This window comes from Silene latifolia, chromosome 2 (genome assembly GCF_048544455.1).
Source record: "Silene latifolia isolate original U9 population chromosome 2, ASM4854445v1, whole genome shotgun sequence".
NCBI classification, from domain to species: Eukaryota; Viridiplantae; Streptophyta; class Magnoliopsida; order Caryophyllales; family Caryophyllaceae; genus Silene; species Silene latifolia.
In genome coordinates this window covers 184,451,164-184,476,298 of record NC_133527.1, presented here as the reverse complement: position 1 = coordinate 184,476,298, position 25,135 = coordinate 184,451,164, and the positions used below count along the sequence as shown (strand labels likewise).

Below are 25,135 nucleotides of genomic sequence, written 5' to 3'. Positions count from 1 at the left end.
AATTTTGATAAATGGTGCTCCTATGGAAAGAGTTGAACCTGGCTGTGGGATTAGACAAGGTGATCCTTTATCCCCTTATATTTTTGCACTTTGCACGGAAGTCCTATCTCAAATGATTCTCTATGCCCAGGATAGCAATCTCATTAAGGGTATCAAAATTTGCAAGAACGGGCCGGAAATCTCCCATTTATTGTTTGCGGATGATTCACTCTTCTTTATCCGTGGTGACTATGAGAATTTGGATTTTCTTATGAACATTATCGATGAATACTGTGCTGCCTCTGGGCAATGCCTTAATAAAGATAAGTCCTCTATTCTATTCAGTCCAAATTGCTCACTTATGACGGTCAAGAAGTGCTTGACTGAGTTTAAATTTTCTCCTAAGCATGACCTTGGCAACTATCTTGGCCTACCTACAAGTATTGGGTCTTCTAAAAGGGATTTATTTAAATTTCTTGTTGAAAAGACTAAGCGAAGGCTATCCTCCTGGAATAACATTCTTCTCTCTTCGGCTGGTAAATTGACTCTTATTCGTTCTATTCTATCTTCACTATCTCTTTTCTCTCTATCGGTATTTCGTATACTGGTAAGTGTAACATCAAAACTTCAGTCCTTGATGGTGCATTTTTGGTGGAGTGGAACCAGAAATAATAAGTCTATTCATTGGTGTAGTAAAGACTTCCTTAGTAGGCCTGTGGGTGAAGGGGGCCTTGGACTTCGAAATATTGGTTGCTTTAACCAAGCTCTTCTTGCCAAATCTGCTTGGAGAATCTTATGTGTTCCGGGAAGCCTGATTAGTAAAGTTATTGGTCCCAAGCTTGGTCTTCAAGATGATATTTTATTCCAGACCCGTTGGAAGGCTCCCCAAGCGTCGTCTTGGGCTCTCAAAAGCCTTGTATGGGGATCCGATCTTATCTTTAATAATATTGCTTGGACTATTGGATCTTCTTCTCGTCTTAATGCTTGGAAGAGCAAATGGATAGAGGGTTATAGTCTTCATGATCTTTGTGGGGATTTTATTGATGCTCCTATTGATTCCGCGCTGCTGGTTGGTGACCTTCATGATAGCCATAGGAGATGGGATCTCTCTTCTCTTGGTTTCGATCCGGGTGAGGGAGTTACAAATAAAATCCTCGCAACTTATATCCCGTGTCAACCCTCGAATGACTCTTTCTATTGGAAATTCTCTAAGCATGGTGCATTCACTGTCAAGTCGGGATACTATGTTGTTGCTATGGCCTTAACTAACGGACCTACCTCGACTGCTGATCTTTCTAGAATGTCTGCAACAATTGTGGTTTTTTGCAGATCTAAGCTCTGGAAGTTGCCTATCTTTAACAAACTAAAGGTGTTTTATGGAAATTTATGGCTAATGCCCTACCAGTGGGCTCTGAATTCCTCAAACGACAAATGAATTGGCGCTCCACTTGTACTCTTTGTGATGGCTCAACTCCTTGTGTGGAATCTATTTCTCACCTGTTCAGAGATTGTAGCTTTGCAAAGGCTCTATGGTTTGGCTGCCCTTTAGGACTTAGAATCACGGGAGGGATGAACATTGATGTTAGGGTTTGGGTCATAAACTGGGTTACTTATTTCCTAATTGGCCCAGATCCTAACTCCCTCCTTTTTCCCCTAATCGCTACCCTCTGGAGAATTTGGTGTTGCAGAAATGATATGGTCTTCAAGAATCGTCGCCCTTGGCCTATGAGTGCTGTACATTCTATTCTTGGTGACATTCAGTGTATGAAGGAGGTTGTGTGCAATAAGGATGTTAGCCTACTTCGAGCGGCTTTGCTGGACTCCTCCCCTGGTTTTGGTTTAGCTAAGAGGATTAGAAACTCCTTCCCCTATTGGATTGTTGGTGGACCTGGGTGCGGAAATGTTTGTACTGTCAAGTGTGATGCAGCTTGGAGGGCTGATAGAAGCGCTGGCATGGGGTGGTGCCTATTGGATGGTAATGGGACCTTAAGGAATACTGCTCACGCTCGCTCGTTTGCCTCTTCTGCCCTGCATGCCGAAGGACATGCAGCTATCATGGCGCTCAAATGGGCCTTGGACGAAGGGTACCTTCATGTTAGACTTGTTACGGATTGTCTTAACTTGGTTTTGCAGGCTGCGGGAGCGGAGAAGCCGATTGCATCTATCAACTGCATTATCCAAGATATTAAGTCTATTGCGTCTCATTTTCATTGTTGCTCTCTTAGTTTCTGTCCTAGGGGAGTGAATAGGATAGCTCATAATCTTGCTCAGGGAGCTCTTGTGTAAGCTATGCTATTTGATGCTGTCAAAAAAAAAAAAAAAAAAAAAAAAAAAAAACATCAGAGCTCTTAGTCCTAGAGAGAGCTTTCTTAGGAAACCTGATAGTTGATCTCGTGTGTGTAATATTTGTGTCTTTCTTTGACGGTTGCATATATATCATGGTGCCTAAATAACTATTTAGCTAATTTAGATACCGCACAATAAATGCGCGGTATTTATAAAGTTTTTATTTTGTATTACTTAATAATGCTAAATTAAAACTTTATTAATTTTTAATATTTCACGTCATTATATTTTGATATGGAAAAAAATATTGAATTGTAAATTTATTCAAGAAAATTGAGTAAAATTGAACTGTAAAATAATAGTGGTATCTCATTAACTGTTCATTTTTCTCGTTATTGTATTTTGTTTCGAGAAAAAAAAATTAAAACTGAAAATTAATCCAAGAGATTTGAGTAATGTGCTGAATTGTATTTTTTTTTTTTAAAAGTAATTTTTATACCACAAAGCTGATGATTCCAATTTTATAAATTATTTCAAAAAAATTTTGTCATGAAAGTAATCAAAACGATTTATAGTTTTGTTAATACAAAGTATGAGTCAAGTCATTCTTAAATAATAACATCAATAAAAGATTTAATATTTTATAATTTTATATTATTTATATTTTAATTAAAATATTATAGTTTAGTGTGTAGTGAAAATTATATAATTTGATAAAAAGATTAATTTTAATGAAATACATTATAATTATTAATTTCTGTATTTAGTGAAAACAATTAAATAAATAACTTCCTTATTTAAAAAGATGTTTTTTAGAGGGAAAAGTCATGAATTCACCTATTCTTTTAGTAAACAGGGGATAATAGTATGCTCCAGTAATAAATGTTTGGGTCAAATCGGATGAAGTCGAATCGATTCGCGTTATAGGTCAATTTCGAGCCATTTGTTTGGGTTCATATCGAGTACAAGTTGGGAAATTTTGGCGGGGACATTTTTTATCCGGTTTAATTTCAAATATGAGTACATATTGTGCTACTTTGGTAACACCATTGATCTTAATAATCCGACTTCACCCCGTACCAAAAGTTGGAAGAGTTGCCCTTTTTTTAGGGGCTTCTATACCAGAAACAATGGTGTCTCCAATTATAACTCCCTGAAAAACTCCCAATTAGGTCAATAATTGGCCGACCTCTTGGCCGGTATTCGCCGAGCAGTCTTACAAATGGAGCTTGCTTGGTATCACGTTTGTTTTGGGCACAAAATATCACGGGAATTTCAAATATGAGTACAAATTTTGCTACTTTATTTAGGGTTCTTTTATTTTAACATCGCTATGGGTTAATTTGAGTCATCTTTTATTTTGGTTCACTTTGATCGAATTAATTTCAAATAGGGCCATTTTTTTTCTGAAAAAACCCAAAAATGGGTTAATGCATAGAATCAGCCGCAGCAATACACATCAATTCATCCGGGATTGAATTACTCCAACATCTTCGACCTAATGTCCACGGAGATGCGCGAGCAAATTCATGAGCTAAACGATTATAGTTTCTACGAGTAAAAGCAAAAGAAATCGAATCAAACCAATTACATAAGGAAAAAATGTCTTTGTAAACTAAAAAGATATCGCTGCGTCCATGTTTTCAAAGCTTGCTCAATTACGTTAATGCAATCGCCTTCAACAATCACCCTCCGCATACCAGCTTGTTTCGCTTCTTGTATTCCCCACAGCACCGCCATTGCTTCCGCCATAGTAGGATCAAACTACTCCTCCACCTGTCTCGACACTCCCCATGCAATCGTCCCCGAGCTATCCCAACAAGCAGCCCCCCATCCCGTCCCTACTCCCTCCCTTACGCTAGCATCAACGTTCACCTTCCACACACCCTCACTCGGCTTCAACCACCTCTCCCCACCACTTGTAAGCTGCCACGTCCCCTGCAGATTCATGGTTTAGGGAAACTTAAACTGTATTTTAATTGTTCAAAAGCAAATTCTCGCTGAGTCGTTCAGAGTTGAAACAAAACCAGCCACCTTGTGAGTTGCGACTTCATTTTGTGAAAAAAAATTCCGAGTCCAACCACTCGTTCACCAAGTTTTTGAGTTCTTATCAAATCTTGAGCAATTTGGTCGAGCATTTCGGGTAAGATCAAATTTTGTCGACTATCGTAGTGCATATGGAATTAAAAATAAAAAATCAAATAAATGAACCATGAACCATAAACCAACAAAAAAAAATGGTGAAAATCAAAGAAAATAAATACTGTAATATCTACGGAGTACTATTGAATTAATATTTTTCCGAGTGCTACCATATTTATTTTAGAAAAAAAACATTGAGCCTGCTTAACAGATGCAATGTTTAAACTTTAAATCGATTTTAGACTTGCGCTCTACCTCTACCTCTACCTCACAGAGCACACACATAATAGACACCAAGAACGGAACCCAGTGCATAGTGCACCCCAAGACTGAGGTTCAACATGCAGTGTTAACGAACGCGGTTAGTGTGAATGCACGCTAGTCGAATGCAGCAGAACTCGAAAGAACACATCCACAAAATAAAAAACAGAGGGATCACCCCAATAAGTTCAACCATATCCCAACCACAATTCCGACCAGCCAGTACAAGATTAAGGGCATCCACAATTCATTAATGAAACCTACAAGTGCATAGAAATGATGTCCAGCCGAAACAAGATAATCAACAGCAACATCCACATCTCACTACTTAACTCGTTTTCTTAACATCTCATTCTTCCATTGGTGCTGCTGCAGCCTGATCAGATGGGGCTTGGTCGGGAGCAGGAGCACCTTGTTCGGGAGCAGCTTCTGCTTCTTCCTCAGCAGGTGCGGCTTCTTCCTCCACTATTTCAAATGAGTTAATCAACTCCTGGACTACTTGTTGATCCAAAGTGTAGAATGGTTCTCCGACTCCTACAACAGAGACTGTGCATACTGAGCTCTTGAGCTTTTCTCCCTGTAATGTCTCCTTTATTGCAAAGAGGGCATGCTTGATCAGCTCATCCTTTGAAGCCTCGTTAAATGTCTCGAATTTGCGTTCCAAGTATGTTTTAGCAGCTTGTGATCGGGACCCAATAGCAAATGCTTGATATTCAAAGTAATTTCCACTTGGACAGTTGTAGTAGAGGTGAGCACCAGATTCATCCAATCCACCTACCAATAGACCAACACCATATGGCCGCTTCCACGAACGTTGAGTACAGACCTGTCAAAACGAGAAACATGACGAAACCGATTCCATACCACAGACAAATGTAAATGATAATCACAGATCCAACTGTTTGTTAGTAGGCTTCACAGCAGAAATCTACAAGTGATTTAAAGCCCATGAATTAAGTAAAACCCTTGTTCAACAAAGACCAATGAACCACTGAGCTTGAGTTTTTAAGTCCAGCGGTTGGATCTCTAAATACAGGCATTCCTGAACCCCAGCCTTTACCCCACACCACCGCTACCTTAACCTACCCTCAAGCCACAAGTCCAAAAATCCTGGCTCCCACTGCACTCACACAGCCCACTTCTCTGGTGCAACATCACAGGTCCTCTATGACCGATACACATACAGCCCAGCCCAACCCCACCCCACCCCACAGAGCCTTAAACACCACAATTTAGGACTCAATCGTCAACAGAGGTTGAAGACGTGGGGACAAATAAGATCTCCTTTTTGATGGCTTGGTCAAGGCAAGGGAGGAAAAACGGGTAGAATGAGGAGAGCATAGCTCACACAGTGAGTATGTAGAGGAGAGAGTGTAGATCAAAGAGGGATGTAGGGAGGTTTTCTAGGAGACCTGCAAAGTTGAATTAGTTAATGGTTAGGGTCATGTGGTCGGTGGGGTGGGGTGGGGTAGAAACGGTAGAGTCTGCAGCGGTGGAGTCGGTGCTCGCTAGGTGGGTATTGGTGGTGGTGGTTGGGGTGGAAATGGTGGATTAGGCCAATTTGGCCAGGATATAAAGCAGTCAACTGCATGGAGGTGGCAGTAATAGAATCCAGACTGTATGTGGAAGACAGAAAATGGAGATGAGGTGATGTGCCAAGAGTATCAGTATAACGGTATAACTTCTAGTGATTAAAACTTCCCGACCAGGACACGGAAACAATCAAGTGGGGAACTCAGGGAGTATCTAATCGACAAAATGCCTTCGATACCCGTGTAACAAAGAAAATAATTCTTCTTTCTTAGATAAGTTCAAACTCATATATATAGTTTATATACAACGTTGTACTCTATACACTAGAGATCAAAGATACAAGTCTGCAAGGCCAATATAAGCACATATGATATACAGTTGAACAGAAAAAACTATCCTTCACTCAAATACTCTTCCTTTGGTAACATAAATTTATTAAAAACTACTTATTATAACCCTCGAAAATCATGTTTTTTGTAAGAAAATATTGTACAACATCAACACATAATTCTTCTTCGGTTACATAAATTCATTAAAAACTACTTATAAGTTATAACCCTCGAAAATCATGTTTTTTGAAACAAAGATATTGTACAACATCAACATAACCCAATTGTCTCTCATCGTATAACAAAAAGGGGAAATCAATTAAATAACAGTATTGTTTGGGTATTGCTTTTTACTCAAAGTAAATGTAACAATGTAGAAAGTTATTTGGTCAAAAATGAAGTAACCAATGGCATCAATTCAGAGTCATTAGATGATCAGAAAAACGCAATGGTTCTAATCAGCTACTAGCTTTGATGCTCAACAAATCTAGACACCATCTCTCAAAAAATCTGGTAACCATCTTTCTTATATGCCAGACTTCCAAATTAGAAATCATTCTTCTCGTTACCTAACTTTACATTCAAATTAAGCTCACATTCATATATATTTACTACATCTTACCTCAGTGATACTACAGTTGCACGATGCAAGGTCAACATAACCCATCTACGATACACAATAACACAACAATTATCCTACTCTCAAATCTCTCTGGCCTTCCATCAAACTATTTATATAATTCACGAAAATCACATTCTTTGTAACAATGCTGTTCCGCAACATCAAATTCAATTGACTGTTCCAATGGTTAATCTAATCATCTTCTACGTTTGATTTGTTTACGAATATAAACGCCCTCCCATAAGAAATCATCGATAACCACTTTTTGGCTGCTGCTGCCACCACTAAATCAACAACATATATGTTCCATAAAACCTTGACAAACACAGCACCCAACTCTAAAATTATACTCATAACCAAATGACACTCCCTACAGGCCTACCTCTAATTTCACACAAAGTTAAGCTCCAAATCACAACCAAATGGCATGCCCCTATCCCTAATTTCATACAAAGCTAAATCTCCAAATCACAACCAACCCCAAACCTCATTCGATAAGCACGCGCCATCCTCCAAAGCTAGATCACATCCCCAAATACAGACATTTAGCAAAATAAAAAACCCCATAAAATGACTTGTCCCCAGCATCTAAACAACTTCACTCCCAAAAAACACCAAACTCACATAACATCAGTACCTAAACCCTAATCAAAACCACACAAAGCTAAACCCCAAATCACAACCAACCCCAATCTTCAATTCATAACAAGCAGATCACACACTCAAATACACAAACAATTAGCATAATCAAAACCCTAGAAAACTATTCATCCCTACCATCTAAACAAAATTACACCCAAAAATCGCAAAACCACAGAACACCAGTACCTAAAACCTTCTCACAAGAAATCATTGATGAACATACCCCTAGCTGCCTGTACTACTACTGTACAGCTCCCATTTCCCAAATCCTAAATGGCAAACTCCCTGTTTCTATTTCATGTGGGTAATTTATAATTCTCGAATCACATTCTTTGTAACATAGCTTTTCCCCGACATCAAAATCAATTGATAATCATGTCCCATTGTTCTAAGCACCTACTAGATTTAAACCTCAACAGATCTAAACACCTTCTCACAAGAAATCACCAATAACCATACTTCTTAGCTGCTAGTACCACTACATCAACATTTCCATAAAACCTCGACAAAATCCAGCACCCAACTCCTAAATGGCAAATTCCATATTGCTAAATTCATATAAAGTTAATCTCCAAATCATAACCAACCCCAATGTTCAATCAATAAGTCCGCGCCATCCTCCAAAACCAAATCACATCTCCAAACACACAAACAACTAGCATAATCAAAACCCTAGATAGTGATTTATCCCCCATCGCTCCCAAGAACACCAAATTCTCATAACATCAGTACCAAAACCCTAATCAAAACCACCCAAAGTTAAAAATCCGAATCACAACCAACCCCAATCTTCAATTCATAACCTCTAACAGATCACATACCCAAATACATAACAATTAGCATAATCAAAACCCTACCATCTAAACGAAATCACGCCTAAAAATCACAAAATCGCAAAAAGCTTCTAACTTTACAAAATCACACCCAAAAATCGCAAAACCACAGAACATCAGTACCTAAACCCTATCAAATCAACAATTGAAAACACAATAAACATGCGAAATCAAAAACCCTAATTAACCCAATCAAATCATAAATTGCGAAATCAAAACCCTAATTAAGCAAATCAAATTAGTACCTGAGCTTTATCAGCGAGTTGAACAACAAGGCGACCAACAGGAAGAGAAGATTCATAAGTAAAGCCATAATTAATACACTCATTACGCATGTAGCGCGAAAGAACACGACCATCAGCAGTTAAACCAGCAATGGCGACACCGATATGGTCATCAACCTTGAAGATCTTGCGTTGATGAGAAGAAAGTTCAGATTGAGACTTGTTAACACAAGCTAAAACGACATGGGATTTAGATCGGAGACCAATAGCGGCGGAACCTTGTTTGACGGCTTCCATGGCGTATTCAACTTGGAATAATCGGCCTGCTGGACTCCATGTTGTTACGTCTGTATCGTACTGGTTTCGGAACATCTTGGAAGAGAAGGAGGAGGGAGTATTGTTGAGGGAGGAGTGTTTGATTTGTGTGTTGGGGGAGGATGGTGGTCAAGTAGAAGAGGAAGGATTTATGTATATGAGGGGTAGATGGCTTGGGTTTGGGTTTCTTTTTAGGCAAGGCAACGGATTACTGTATCTTATTAGTGGGTGTCTTCTGCCTTTTTTTAACTTTTGTGTAGGATGGCCTTTTTTTTTTTTTTTTTTTTTTTTTTTTTTTTTTTTTTTTTTTTTTGGGGTGTTAACGAGTATCCCGTACTAACAGAGTGACAGTTGGGTAATCTCCTTTGAAATATTAAGGGTAATTTAATGGGTTAACTCCTCTCAAGTTTGGCTTTTTCATTCGCAAGAGTTAGAAATCGAACTCCTGACTATTTGTTTAAAAAATGAGAGCCCTCACTAGTCACACCAGCCAACTTTTGGTATGGACTTTAGACTTTGTAGTGTCAAGTATATCTTTTCTACCTTTGATGTTTTAAAATGTTCACTTTATCTAAAGTTTAATTTAACATTAAGAATACGAGTCCGAGTCCATGTTTTCTAGACTTCAAATTTATTATTTTTAAATGGCTTACATGGTATACGTGATTCAGTACTTTAGTGTGCTCCGAAGATATTGAGTGCAGATTCCCACGTCACCAAAAAAAAGGAACTACTTTATATTAACATACGTATACATAAGCACAAATATTATTCTACAACCAGTTATATAGTGATATTGTACAACTGCCTCAAAGTTGTTGATCTCTTACACTAAATTGTTGAGATTTTACGAAGTTATTGAGCTTAATAATGATTCTGTTAAATTCAATAAATTTGTATCATAGCTCGATAATTTTGTTAGTAGAACTCGATAACTTTATAACAAAGTTCAACCACATTGAATAAGTTGTAAATACAACCAGTTGTATAATACATTAACTGATATATAAGACTCATATTTATAGTCCATAAATTTTAGTGTTATGTCTCATACATATTTATAGTAGAATAGTTAGATCATCTAACTCTCCCTTCCAACATTTATTCCAAAATCAATTTTCCTTCTCAATTTCGTATGTGAACTACCAATGTGGCCTTGTCTATTAACCACCACTCCCTCCATCGAAACAGCATTGCTCCCATTCGCCGGAAGCAATGGATAAGCGGGCAACGAACATATTGCCGGAAGTAGACAGTATTAAACGTCAACTTATCTATGACCAACAAAGAGGAAACACATCGCGTTATTATAAAAGCTTCACACATTTTCCATCACAGCGAAACTATGACATTGCACAACTATTTTACAAACTAGATGAAGTCTATCCATAAACACAGTCCAACAATGACTTGCTGAATATCCACCATGTCATTTTATTAGAATAACAAACATATTTAGGTTGGGTGATTTCCGACTTAAATATGTACATTATCCTTATTATATACTGTAACTAAAAGTATTCTCTTCTTTTGTTAATCTTTTTTCAGCTGATCTCATACAGTAAGCTCGTAAAAGAGTGGGTCATCACAGCAATAGGGTCGGCCTCCTCTCTCAATATGTTAATCGAGTGCCAGCACTCAGCAGTCGCACGCATGACACAAAAGCCTCAACCCAGATTACAAAGTACACTCCAAAGTTCAGCATGAGAGCAGATGGAGATACAATTTTACAGAGAACAATCTGGGTCAATGAGAAAACATGGACACACAAGGTCTGCAATGTGTCCCAAATTAGTGTGCCGGAGTAATTCTGCTACTATAGATTTGTAAATCCGATTCAATTAGCCCTACTAATACAACAATGGAGCATAATGCAAGATTAAAGAAGACATAAATAAATGACGGCTTACAAGCTGACTCTATCTAATGCCCATATGACATGTCTAGGGCATCTCACCGTAGCAAAATTGCCGATAATATTTCACCCATAGTCTTTTCAGGCACATCAACTCCGTTGTCCATCACCGCACCAGATTCTAATACAGCAGCATCCAACACTAACTTCCTTTTAGCAATCTTATACACATTTTCATCTACAGTATCTTTTGTCACCAGTCTGCAAGGATTCCGAAAAAGGGTCGAATTAACAACAGCTCATAGACAAGGAACAAGCCTGAGATTGGTCTTATAATAACTTTTGTGAGGCCATGTCGTAATTGAAACAAGAGTATGTATCACTTATAGTTGTCAAATGATCATAAAATAATGTATAAGGAGTCATTAAGAAAAGGGTCACTGGGCAATGATACAAAAGCCAATAATTATAGGGGAAAGGTCACTAACCAAGGGTCACTCACGATATTAAGAGAGGTACTAGTAATATATATTCTGTATATGTATTACGTCCATAGACCTTAAGGGAAAATTATAATTTCTAAATGAAGTGTTTCATATTGTCAGACAGTCTGATATTAAAATAAACAGAAAAAAACCGACACATACCTGTATACCGTTACGGGTTTTGTCTGGCCTATACGATGGCAGCGATCCTCTGCCTGCCGATCAATTTGAGGATTGAAATCCATATCATATATAATCACAGTATCTGCTCCAGTCAGATTCAGGCCCTGCCCTCCCGCTCTTGTAGACAGCAAGCAGGCGAATATGGAAGTATCGTTATTAAAAGAATCTACGATGGTTTGCCTCTCTGACACCTGCGTACTGTAAGCGAAAAAAAAAAAAAAAAAATTAGCTAGATGCAAAACTCTGTCGAAATTCATCCTTTTTATTGAAAGAGTGAGCTAGACAATCTAGGGAGCAAAGAACATTAAAAGACACAATACCAAAAGCTACATAGCAAGCAAAACAGAGAGACACCAACTTTACCTTCCATCAAGACGTCTATATGTCACCCCAATCACATCCAATGCCCACTCCAAGATATCAAGCATTGATGTCCACTGACTAAAAATGAGAACACGGTGACCATCCCGCTTCAAAGAAGGAAGAAGTTTAGCTAATGCCTGTATAGCCAGAATATTACTAATCAGTGAGACTTACCATTCATTTTGCTTTTAAAAAACTCAAGATTATCAAGGACGCTGAAATTACTAGATTAATGCCTTTTACTGGCATCTTATAGTCGTGCATGTCCACTACATAAAATTATTTTATGCTCTGAATATAGAGCTTACAAAAAATTGACACTTGTGCCTATAATATTTCAAACATCTACTTCCAGGATCTGTACTTACTCGGCACTTAGAAGACGCCATAACCTGTGCCTCAGGAAGAATTCCTTTTGGATCCTCAATGCCAGTGTTACATAAAAGCTGCAGCATCCAGTAGATATAAGTCAATGATTGGAAGAAGGAAATGCTCTCCATTAGTAGAACGATTCCTAATCTCACTAAAATATGATAATACTATAAAAGTAAGACAATTGAATTCTTGATCAGAACAAATAATATCATTCAAGGCATGATTAGTTAAAATATAGAAACATTAACTGAACAAAAGTAGGACAGCTGCATTACAATTTAGGGCTCACTTGAATTAGAGGAGTGGTTATTACGCGCATAATGGATCTCAAAACAAAGAAAAGGAGGAACATGATGGTGATAAAGGAAAGATAAGGGGTGGTGAAGGGGAGATAGAGGTGTGGAATATGGTGGGGAGATATTACTTGAATTCAGGGGTAATGCATTATCAGGGCCAGGTGGGAAACTATTAGTCTATTGCCCCTTAATTAGGTAGTTATTACTCTATATTCATCTCCTTCCTCTATGCACCAGACCACCACCACCACCACCACCATTACTCCATACTCTCCTTTGTATGTACCCCCACTACTCTGGTAACCCCAATAGCTGTAAAAATACAAAACACAGCATCTAGCCAAGGTGCGAGTTAGGTACAAACTACAAACCCTAGATCTCTTTTGAATTTTAAAGCGCTGGTTTATAACTTCATATGCCAGCTGCCCAGAACAAATTCTCACATGCTGGCCTAGACTTCTCATTTAGGGGTAAGACCTGTGGTGTGTGAATAAACATGGTGGAGCACTAAATCGCCTATTAGCAAATATTACACCTCCACCAAGTAAAGAAAGGAGAAGGAGATCATTACTAAGCTTTGATAGCCCCTCCATTCAAGATATTGAAGTAGAAATTCAGTAATTTATTATGCTTACTCCAGAGTCCAGCCCAAGTGGTCCAATAGTTGCTCCGACCTCATGTCAGTACGTTTTTTAATCGCACAATTCGCATTAAGTCAAACACAAAAGGGAAGGAGAGGGAAGCATCAATGTAATGAGCATCCACTATATTATAAAAAAAGTTCCTTCAAGCAAACACACAGTCTAAGAGGATGATGAAATAGCCTATATTTTCTGAGCATCGGTCCTATGTACTTTCTGAGCATCAATTCAGAAAAAAGGATAAGTTGCATGTCACCCCCTTGGTGTGCCTTAATTAATATCCCGATTGCGAAACATCGTCGACGTTTTATAACGAATCGTCGACGCTTTTCATAAAAAAGACGCCTCCTACCCTTCCTCTTCCTCTCTCTACCCAATTATCTCCCAAGCAAAAAACACTAAAAAAAAAAAAAAAAAGATGTTCTAACTCGACATCAACAAAACAACTACACGAGAAATCGACATCAACAAAACAACGATTCAATGTCAAACAACGAGCAATCCACATCAAATGCTAACAACGAATCTGAGGAACGTAATTACACAATCTATTTTCATTTCAATCGATTTAGTATGATAATTGAATTAGATGTTAAGTTGATATATTGAATTACATGTTAAGTCTTCATAGAATTAGGATGAATGTAACAAACACGCCCAAACCCGTCGAAAATAGTTGTAGTCGTGTATATGGACGTGCAAACTCAAAGTCCCCCATGGTGACGGACGTGCAAACTCAAAGTCCCTCATGGACTAGGACGTGTACATTCAAAGTCCGTCATGGACAGGGACTTTGAATTTCAATGTCCACCATGGACAGACTTTGAAACTCAAAGTCCCCCAGAAATTCAAAGTCCCTGTCCATGACGGACTTTGAATGTACACGTCCTAGTCCATGAGGGACTTTGAGTTTGCACGTCCGTCACCATGGGGGACTTTGAGTTTGCACGTCCATATACACGACTACAACTATTTTCGACGGGTTTGGGCGTGTTTGTTACATTCATCCTAATTCTATGAAGACTTAACATGTAATTCAATATATCAACTTAACATCTAATTCAATTATCATACTAAATCGATTGAAATGAAAATAGATTGTGTAATTACGTTCCTCAGATTCGTTGTTAGCATTTGATGTGGATTGCTCGTTGTTTGACATTGAATCGTTGTTTTGTTGATGTCGATTTCTCGTGTAGTTGTTTTGTTGATGTCGAGTTAGAACATCTTTTTTTTTTTTTTTTTTAGTGTTTTTTGCTTGGGAGAGAATTGGGTAGAGAGAGGAAGAGGAAGGGTAGGAGGCGTCTTTTTTATGAAAAGCGTCGACGATTTGTTATAAAACGTCGACGACGTTTTATAGCCCCCATTAATATTGTAATTTATTTAGAAAAAAATAATGTTAAGGCTGCAAACGTAACTATTCTACTATCTTAATCATCATGATCTTCCCAAATATCAACTGGAAGCAAGCACATCAACGATTGTTTCTGGTTGAACTCCAGAAGACAAATTGTCAGGCTGATCACTACATTATTCTCCATGAATAAAGAAATCAAGATACCCTTCTTAAACATGTAAAACCAAACAAACATCTAGATGACATAGAATGATTTGTTGGTGCACGATTCACCATGCATCTAACAAGTTCCACAGACTGAGTGATGCTTGGTTAGGAGAGAGCCAAATATGAAGTATCATGCCCTTAGGGTATCATTTATCCAAAAAAATAGCACGGACAATTGTTTCTTATGAGGAGTCGATACCACTTGTGCAGCAACCACAAAATAAATATTGGGACATTTGATACAACAACAACAACATCAGAGCCTTAATCCCAAAATGATTTGGGGTCGGCTGACATGAATCATCTTTTCGAACGGTCCATGGGTGAACGCACGCCTCAAAATGCGAATAAAAAAGGGGAAGATGAAAAACAAAAAGGAAGAACGAAAATGTAATGGAAAGTCAAGGTGAACTTAGGGGTTTTAAAATCGAATTCCGTCTTTCTTTTATAAAAACTTAACATTTAATCGAGAGAAAAAATTAAAACGATTTTTTAAAAACCGAAATAGAGTTAAGGATCCGGAATGAACCAGATAAAATCTATAAGAAAGTGGTTGGTGAAAAAGTGTAATAAAGGGGAGAAAAATAAATAATTTAATTTCTTTAAATTAAATAAAAAAACACTAAATTTGTCAAAAAACATCAAATACTAAAAATCCACATATATCCTTTCCTTCCATTGTGCCCTCTCCGTCACCATACTCTCCTCAAGCCCCAGAACTCTCATATCGTGCTCTATCACTCTCAACCATGTTTGTCTCGGTCTTCCTCTGTCTCTAGGGACTTTTTCTGTTTTCCAAGTCTCTAGCCTCCTAACTGGTGCGTCCATAGGTCTCCTTCTCACATGGCCAAACCATCTTAGTCGGTTTTCCATCATCTTGTCCTCTATTGGCGCCACTTTTACCTTTTCCCTAATCACCTCATTCCTTAACCGATATTTCCTTCTATGTCCGCACATCCACCTCAACATGCGCATCTCCGCCACACTCATCTTTTGAATGTGACAATGCTTCACAGCCCAACACTCGGAGCCGTAAAGTAGGGCAGGCCTAATTGCCGTGCGATAAAATTTTCCCTTTAATCTTTGGGGCATATCTTTATCGCATAGAAACCCTGAAGCACTCTTCCATTTCAACCATCCCGCTTTAATTCTCGTGAGCCACCACATCTCCGTCTAACTCCCCATCTTTTTGAATAATAGATCCTAGATATCCGAAGAAATCCGAACCCTCAACAACATTCCCATCGAAAATAATACTCCCCGCCTTTGTCGATCTCAACCCCGCCACCTTAGTGAACCGACACCTCAAATACTCGGTCTTACTCCCGCTCACCAACCCACGAGTCTCTAAAGTTCGCCTCCACAATTCCAACTTTCTCTCCACCCCCTCTTTTGTCTCATCAATCAACACAATATCATCAACAAACATCATACACCAAGGGATGTCGTCCCGAATATCCCTTGTCAACTCATCCATAACTATAGCAAAGAGAAAAGGACTAAGTGCGGAACCTTGATGCACCCCGATGGTAATAGGAAATTCTTCCGTTCTCCCAACATTAGTGCGAACACTTGCACTAGCCCCCTCATACATGTCCTTTATGAGGTCAATATATTTTCGCGACACACCCTTTCTCGCCAAAGCCCACCAAAGTACTTCTCTTGGTACCCTATCATATGCCTTTTCCAAGTCAATAAAAACCATATGTAAGTCCTTCTTCTTGTCCCGATGGTATTCCATCAACTGTCTCATGATAAAAATCGCATCCATAGTCGATCTCCCGGGCATAAATCCAAATTGGTTTTCCGAGATGTCTACACATCTCCTAAGCCTTTGCTCGATTACCCGCTCCCATAACTTCATCGTATGACTCATAAGTTTAATTCCCCGATAATTGGAATACTCTTGAACATCACCTTTGTTCTTGTACAAAGGGACAAGAGTGCTTCTCCTCCAAGCCGATGGCATCTTGTTGCTCCTCCAAATCTTGTTGAAGAGCATGGTTACCCATTCGATCCCTTTCTCCCCGAAGCACCTCCAAACTTCTATGGGTATACCATCCGGTCCCTCTGCTTTCTTTGACCCCATCTTCCTTAACGCCTTTCTAACTTCACTCTTTTGTATTCTACGCACAAATTCCCGATTAACCATGCTTGGTGTTACCTCTACATCCCCAAAACCTTGTTCTTGATGGCCATTGAATAAATTATCAAAGTAAGAACTCCATCTAGCCTTTATTTCGTTATCCTGAACCAGAACCTTGTCGTCCATATCTTTCACACACCAAACTCTCCCAATATCTCTCGTCTTTCGGTCTCTTATGCGAGCCAGTTTATAGATATCCTTCTCTCCTTCTCTCGTGTCCAACCTGGCATACACTTCTTGGTTAACTTTTGCCCTCGCATCCCGTACGGCCTTTTTAGCGGCTCGTCTAGCCTCCTTGTACTTTTCAAAGTTCTCATCACTCATGCATTTCCCCAGAACCTTATAGCATTCACGTTTAGTCTTTATCGCTTGTCTCACCACATCGTTCCACCAAGATGTGTCCTTACTTGATGGACATTTGATAACTTCAAAAAATCTGTCATCAGCTTTTTAGGCCTCTAGTGGATGTTTTATTCTTATTCAAACTTTAGCACAGTCAAAGAATGGTCATATGCAGGAAAAGCGACCAAGCAAGAAATACCCAAACCCCCAGTTAAAGCTCATGATTGTTCTGGCGAACAACTAACATCAAAAACTTGGAAAATCCTGGGAAAACTAAAGCAAACGAAGTCCCAACAAATTTAAAACTTACACACAGAAAATATAGCTTTCTAAAGTAGGCCTATATCATGCTTTTTATGTCCCTATTTCAACTCACCCCCATTCTGTGGGGAGAAGTTCCGACTTCTGACTACAGAAAACAAATACAGAAAGGGAAAATAATTATTGAGGACAAGAATTACCCTATGCATAGAGAAGTCACTATAACCCTTCAGCTCATCAACTACTCTCTCCAAAGTACATTCATGACCAAACACGCCTCTGGGATGGAGCTTCTTTGCAAAGCGAACAACATCTTCATCACTGTAGATGCGCCTTATAAGTAAAGGATGATTTGCAATCTGCAAAATAAACAAAGAATATTATGTCAGTAAAGAAGCAAAAATTATACGCCAAATAATATACAACCTGTAAAGTATACTGAGTTTAGTTGTGATAGTAAAAATGGCCTTGTTAAGCGCCAACTCACCTTACGAAACTGAACAAAGTAATTTGAAATCTGACGGCGAGGAAGAACTCGAATGATATCATTAGGATTCATGTCAGGGCTCTTAGCCATACGAGCTAATGAAGCACAACGATATTCTTCAATGGCTTCCTTATAAGCATCCTCCTGTTGTTTTTCCATGTTAACATACTCCACCTGCATCAGAATTAAACCAGCGTTTTAAAATTACTCGAATAATCTCAGACTAAATGAGTGAACAATCGTGTATCAGTCCCACAACAAAGAATTTAAATGTACCCGTTGTTCTTTGGCTACAAGCTGCTGCATTACATCAGACTTCAGACGCCTCAATATGAATGGCCCTAATATAGACTTCATTCGAGCAACTAATTCGTGATTTTCAGAAGTTAATAATTTTTTCAGGTCTACATTCTCTGTAACAAAAAGATCAGGCAGCATAAACTCCAACATGGACCAGAGTTCCTGCAGCAAAGGACAATTTCAGCATACAGAAAGCTCGTGCCAGCAATATAAGTCGGAATTTACTTACTAATAATGAACAAGTTGCTAAAATGGAGCATCATCAATAATCATTCTAAAACACTAAAGAGCATATGAAAAAGCATCATTACGAAGATTCAAGAGTTTTGACTAATGACTAGTCTAAATATAAGACGAAGTGTAAAACCAATGCTTTCTGACTTCCAGATGATTTACTTTACACAAGCATAGTCCAAACAAACACATCCTTAAGGAGAACTTTTACTTTTTGAACAAAATTTCATCAGAAGAATAAGCAGAGATCTGATGTCTTATCATCTATGCACTTTATCATCATTCCTTGTATTTCTACTGATTCATTAATAATATCTTTTCCTATCTAAAAAAATTATTAGATTTTTAGTAGTCAGTGTGCTTGAAGTGTTTTTTAATTGCCATTTAGGTGCCAGTATTCTAACTATTAGTAGTACACAAGTAAAATTTGCCAGTAGCATACATGCAAGTCGTTCTGCAGTGGAGTTCCAGTCAGCATCAATCGCTGCTTTGCATTTTTCGCAACTAACATCAAATTCTTCCATCTGTAGCTGTTTTTATCTTTCAGTGCATGAGCTTCGTCCATCAGCACACAGCTCCATCTCCAACGTTTAAGAATTTTACGATCTTCTTTCTGTTGCTCGCTAGTAGCAAAAAAAAAAAAAAAAGCAGTATAATCACCAAAAGTACATACTCCGTAATTAAGATTATGAAGAATGCTAAAACAATACATATATATGAATAATGGAGCAAACCTGTGTCGTTCAAAAAGCGAATAACAAACAAGAAGCACATTAAATGGTGGTGGCAATCCAGCCTTGGCACATGAAATCAACACTTTCGAGTATGCTGTTCTATTAGCACCATGGTACTGCACTACTGTAAATGCCGGACACCATTTTGTAAGCTCTCTTTGCCAATTCTCTAATACTGAAGCTGGACATACAACTAGATGCGGCCCAGGATCGTTTTCCAAGTAATCTAACAATGTTAGATATGTAATAGCCTGAAAAGGAAAACACTGAGGTAAGAAGACAGTAAAGAGTATAATTAATAGAGTAGATAAATAGAACGATTGAAATAGTATTATCATTAACTCTACCTGAATAGTCTTTCCAAGACCCATTTCATCTGCCAATATAGCTGCCACATTCAAACAAACAAAGTACTCAATTCTCGCAAAAAATTAAACAAAAAATTTTTTAAAAAAAAGCCAATGATTTATGAGACAAACAAAAGGAAACTAAACAAGAGAAAAGAGCTTTCTCCTAATTTTGTATGCTTTAAAAACATTAGAGAAAGTATACACATGCAAAAGGCTAAGTTCGACAATTTTATCAGCTTAACCGCTATAGTCAACTTATGATAGCTATTACAGTTTTATTGTTTTGAAATCAGATACTTTGCCCTACGTTAGTAGTTATTTTAAGTCTTCTAAATCTCTCAAAAATGTATACCAGAGGTCTAGAAGTCTTGCTTTCAGCAAAATGAAACATGAGTAGATTTTCCATACTAATAATAAAAATTCTCTCAGTTCCATTGATATATCTAAAAGAAATAGGTGGTATAGATTATGACACAAAATGTTAAATTGCAGCAAAATTCCCAAGTACTGGTTGTCACAACCGAAATATCAGAGTTCATCTACAGGTTGTCAGAAATTGACTTTAAGACCCACGTGCTTACAAAAGCGCACCAACCAAGACGCCAAGTTACGTATGAAGCATACCCAAGGTGCGTGAAGGGTTTAGGGTTCAGGAGTTTAGGGTTTAAAGTTCGGGGATCTAGTTCAAGGCACAACGCTTGACACCTTAAAGCAAAAGACGCACTTAGTGATGCAGTTTCAGCTTTTATTAATCATTCTTTTATTCTACCCTTTTTCTATCCCTTTACATTCACTTTTGTGCCTCATAAAACCATAACAAGATTTAAAGACCTAAAAGAGATTATTTGTGACCTGGGTTTGGATTTTTTGTCAATAGATTTGCACAAAAAGGGTAACTTGTATCAATTTTATATTTGACAATTCACTTTAAGTGCTTGTCTATTCAAACGTGTCGATTTGACAAAAGAAATAGTACTTGACACTCCACTCTAGGCTAAAAATATGAAAGTTAAGCGCGAAAAGTTGTGTTCGACACGCTTAATACTCACTTGCATAGACTCAAAAGTAACATAGCTTGCATCTGTAAGGTGTACACCTTTGCATTGGGACTCGGATCGTCATCGTCTCAATGTGCATCACGCTGTCCAGAACTTATAAGGTGTATCACGACGATTTTACGACTCTCGCCCAAAGTCTTGCTCACATACACACATGTACTTGTGGCCATGTGGGTACTAGTGTAACACACATTTTTTTTCTGAAATTAAAAATTTGCATTTGTAGTTTCTTTGTTTTCCCTATAAATTGGTGGTTCATATCACGGATCATCTCTGATGTTATATCATTGTTTGTTTATTATAGTAACAGTCAGGAAAGAGAATTCCAAGATTACATGTATGATGTATGCAATTAAGCAGATCTTACCTCCACCTATCTTCTTCCTCTTCATTAACAAGAGAAAGTTGACCCCAACCAGCTGGTATGGCTTAAGAAGTGGCTGGAAACCTGAGCTCTCTGCGCCACATGCTGTATTGATATCATCCTGGAAACATTAAAGGTAAGGGACATTGATAAATAAGGGGGTGTAAAAGAGGGAGAGTATAAGAAAATAAAAGAGACATTCAGTTTTAAACCATATCATGTAACCACCTTACCATTTCAAAAGAACTATAAACAGATATAGACACTTGTGAAAGGCTAAGAAAACATAACACAAAACTATCAAATTTGATAAACTGCAGCTTACATTAAGGAGGCACGAGAATATTGTTTTTATGATGCTAAGGATGTTATACTAACCTTGGAGAACGTATACACATTGGCATCATAAAAATTCTTAAGACAGCAAAGAAATCGACCAATTATTGTCAGAACCACTTCGTGAAAACTTATTCTACAATAATTTTGCATGAAATTATCTATGATGGAATGTATGTCATAACTCATATGTCATGAACTCATGATCCTATCTCTTCAACTCGGCTCATTAAGTTCAGAATGGGATAACTCAATGTTGACATATCACAAACTCTACTTTCACCTCATCATTCTTTGGATCGGCTCATACGCTTTTAATAATGCAGATTAAACACTGGCAAGAGACAATGATGAGCTAAGTCTGAGTGCTTCATCCTCCAAGTTTTAGCTAATATCCCTCTCATTTCACGTTTGCCTACTTGCAACATTTACGTTCGCGGAATTTCCTTGGGAGGTGGTAATTGTTCCAGATTAATGGATATCAAAATAAGAAGAATGCAGTGGTAATTGGAGGTGGAAATGAGGAAGATGAGCTAATGAGTACCCCATAAAGTGAAGTAATAGTTATTCACCTCCCCGTAGAGTAACAAATTACCCCTCTATAGGAGTAATAGTTCACTCATCTCCTCCTCTTGCCACTCCCACCTAGCACCACTTTCCTCTGTTTTCCTCTTGTTCTGAGGTTTGTTATCCCAGTAACAATTACACTCATCTCAGGTGAAACCTTAGTACTTATTATTCAGACTATCACAAGGACGAGAAGAAACCACTCATAAGCTTAGTTTGAAGAGGCACAAAGCGCACCAAAGTGCTAAGGGGCCGAGGCGACGACGAGCAAAGGCACAGAGTAAAGAAGCGTGCCTTTTAGACACAGCCCTATTTTAGTAATAAAATTGTATTTTCCAAATAAAACGTTGGGGAACAATACCTTTTCAGAAACAGTAAAAATTAGGAGTAACATGGAAAATAATTGGCGTAATTAAATATCTAGAGAAAAAGCTATCGAAAATGCATACTAGTTAGTGTTGTTAGGTGAGCCTTATCTAAAAGGCGCGCCTAAAATGCACCAAAGCGTTTGGGCTAGTGCCTCATCCAAGATGCGCCTCGGGCGTGCTTTTTTAAACTATGCTCACAAGATCTTCGCCATGCTCTACAAGAAAACCAGCATGGATTGGACTAGGTAAAAGCAACTACAACCGTCATTGTCCCAAAAACATCACAAACACCTTGATCAACAGCGAAACACGAACTTCTAAACTGCAAAAAACAACCGAGAGCTACGGAAAAAACTACAATAAGCATTCAAACTTGTGAATTAAGTCCCTGAGAATATGTCCAGGCTAACAATCCTAACTCAAGGGGCGACAGCTACAAATTCCAAAAGCAAATTCGCAGCATTATTCACCAGTAAGCCAAATATATCAGCAAAAAAACTCGAACAATTACGAAATTCTTCGAACCTGAGTAACAATCCTAACTCAAGGGGCGACAGCAACGAATTCCGAAAGCAAATTCGCAGCATTATGAACAGTCGAACATCCTAACGCTAATACGATATACATTCATACTAACATAACATAACAAAACAAATTCAGCTCATTATTCACCACAATCACCAGTAAACCTAATATATCAGCAAAAAAACTCAAAACAATTACGAAATTCGTCGAACCTGAGTAACAATCCTAACTGAAGACGACTCAGTCTCAGCATAACGATCACAATTCGCGGCAGCAGCAGAAGAACCGTAAAGCTCCTTCTTAAGCTCAGCCGAAATTTTAGCACACTTCCTTAACGCTTTACCAACCACATCCTTCTCTCCATTATTCACCGCCACTTCCATCTCCACCTCACTGTCGTCGTCCTCGTCATCATCATCATCATCAAACGAGTCAAAATCCGCCTCCTCCTCATCCTCAGCCGCTACCGCCACCGCTTCCTCCTCATCATCATCATCATCGTCAACAATAAACCTCCGGCCAGCGCGAAAACTCCTCCGAACATGACCGACATCATCATCCTCCAAATCCTCCAAATCCTCCAAATCGTCATCAGAAAGCAGCTCAACGACGTCGTCTTCCTCGTCTTCCTCATCCTCCGGCCGGAACTCCTCGTCGCCGTCGTCAGCAGGTGCTCCGCGTCGATAATCGTCGCCGTCGTCGTCGGAGATTTCAATTGTAGATTTTCCGGAAGTTTTGTTACTGTTATTGCGAAATGCGAAGGATTCGATAGGAGGAGGATTGAGGTTGAGGATTTTGGAAGGTTTGAAGTCGTGATGATTATCCCATTCATCGTCGGAGATTTCGTCTAAGTTTCGCTTCATGATTGATTAATTGATTTTTTCTAGGTTTTGGAAGGTTTTAGGGTTGAATTAATGGCGGAAGAAGTAAGAATGGGGGGAAAAGGAGCGCCAAAAGGGAAAAAAGAGAGAGAGTAATAAAGTTGAGTGAGAGAGGAGAGGGGGAAAATGAAAAGGGAGAGGAACCGGGAAGGTTGGAGTTGGACTGTTCGACTTGCAGGGTTCGTTGTCCTCATTTTGTGGACTAATTAATATTTCAGTCCGTCTCATTGAGGACGGTTACTATCCGTCACAAGTTGAAAATGGATAGTGACACCCTCACAAAATGTAAGTGCGTGGGTAAGTGGGGTATACATTTTCATTTTGTAAGAGGGACATTATCCGTCTTCAGCTTGTGACGGATAGTGTCCGTCTTTAATAAGAATTTGTGTTAATATTTAGAGCAAGTTTCATTTCAAACCGATGATATTAGCGTCCATTTAAATTGTAGACGGATAAAATGTGAATATTTCCTAGTTAAAGGTACTATTATCATTGTCAAAAGGTAACGATTTTAGTTATTACCCTATCAATATTACATTGGCGATTTTTGTTATAAAATAGTGACATTTTTCGCTTAAGTTAAGATTATCTGAAATGAAAATTTATTTCTATTTTCGTAAATTATCAATTTTAAATCCTTGTAAATTTACACATACTGTTTGAAATATTGTTAATATCAACAAGTCTAACAAAAATAATTAATTTTGTATTAAAACATACAGTATTTAAGATGTGGTTGTGCATTCAGTTTGTATCGCTTCCAAAATATATCTACACAATTAGCGTACGAAAATACGAAAACTAAACTAAAATATCTAGAATGTACAATGATAAGTAAATGATACTACAAATTCTGGAAAATTCGATTACATAAGCGATATCTTGAGTTGTTGCATGCTCTTTCGTTTTCAATGTTGAGGTTGGTTGAAAACTTTGATATTTTGTATGTTTTGCCTTTGATTATTGTTGCCTAATTATACTTATCAATTCGGGAATGTATCAAATTACCCCATAACTTATGAACTATGTGTAAATCAGCCCTTTAAGTTTCACTTGTAGCAAATTAAGCCTATAACTTTCCAAAAATGTACAATTAGGGATAAATCAAGTTTTTACCATTTTTTTTAACTAAAACCTATTTATTTCTATTATAAATACATTTCTTAAATAATTAAATATAATATTTACCTATTCAACGAAAAATGCAAACCAATTTTAGTATAAACAAAAATTTGTTCATGTAACTTTTCATTG

At 38.0% G+C, this 25,135-nt stretch overlaps 3 protein-coding genes across 3 annotated transcripts; 1 reads left to right on the top strand and 2 right to left on the bottom strand.

Moving 5' to 3' along the window:
• The first annotated feature begins 1,410 nt into the window (after window positions 1-1,410).
• LOC141641767 (uncharacterized) lies at window positions 1,411-2,265 on the top strand. Its single transcript, XM_074450415.1, has one exon. The coding sequence runs from the start codon at window positions 1,411-1,413 to the stop codon at window positions 2,263-2,265; it is 855 nt and encodes a 284-aa protein (XP_074306516.1).
• A 2,562-nt stretch (window positions 2,266-4,827) lies between these two features.
• Window positions 4,828-9,396, bottom strand: LOC141643683 (proteasome subunit alpha type-1-B-like). Its single transcript, XM_074452935.1, has 2 exons — window positions 8,873-9,396; window positions 4,828-5,494 (listed from the first exon to the last, which is right to left on the bottom strand). Exons 1-2 carry the CDS (start codon window positions 9,221-9,223, stop codon window positions 5,018-5,020), a joined length of 828 nt encoding a protein of 275 aa, XP_074309036.1. The 5' UTR covers window positions 9,224-9,396; the 3' UTR covers window positions 4,828-5,017.
• A 1,467-nt stretch (window positions 9,397-10,863) lies between these two features.
• LOC141643680 (protein CHROMATIN REMODELING 19) lies at window positions 10,864-24,064 on the bottom strand. The gene is made up of 12 exons (XM_074452930.1): window positions 23,213-24,064; window positions 21,208-21,325; window positions 19,780-19,820; window positions 19,433-19,683; window positions 19,141-19,321; window positions 18,441-18,626; window positions 18,165-18,338; window positions 17,878-18,036; window positions 12,421-12,498; window positions 12,053-12,189; window positions 11,669-11,887; window positions 10,864-11,282 (listed from the first exon to the last, which is right to left on the bottom strand). The coding sequence occupies exons 1-12, from the start codon at window positions 23,861-23,863 to the stop codon at window positions 11,120-11,122; spliced, it is 2,358 nt and encodes a 785-aa protein (XP_074309031.1). The 5' UTR covers window positions 23,864-24,064; the 3' UTR covers window positions 10,864-11,119.
• Window positions 24,065-25,135: the final 1,071 nt, after the last annotated feature.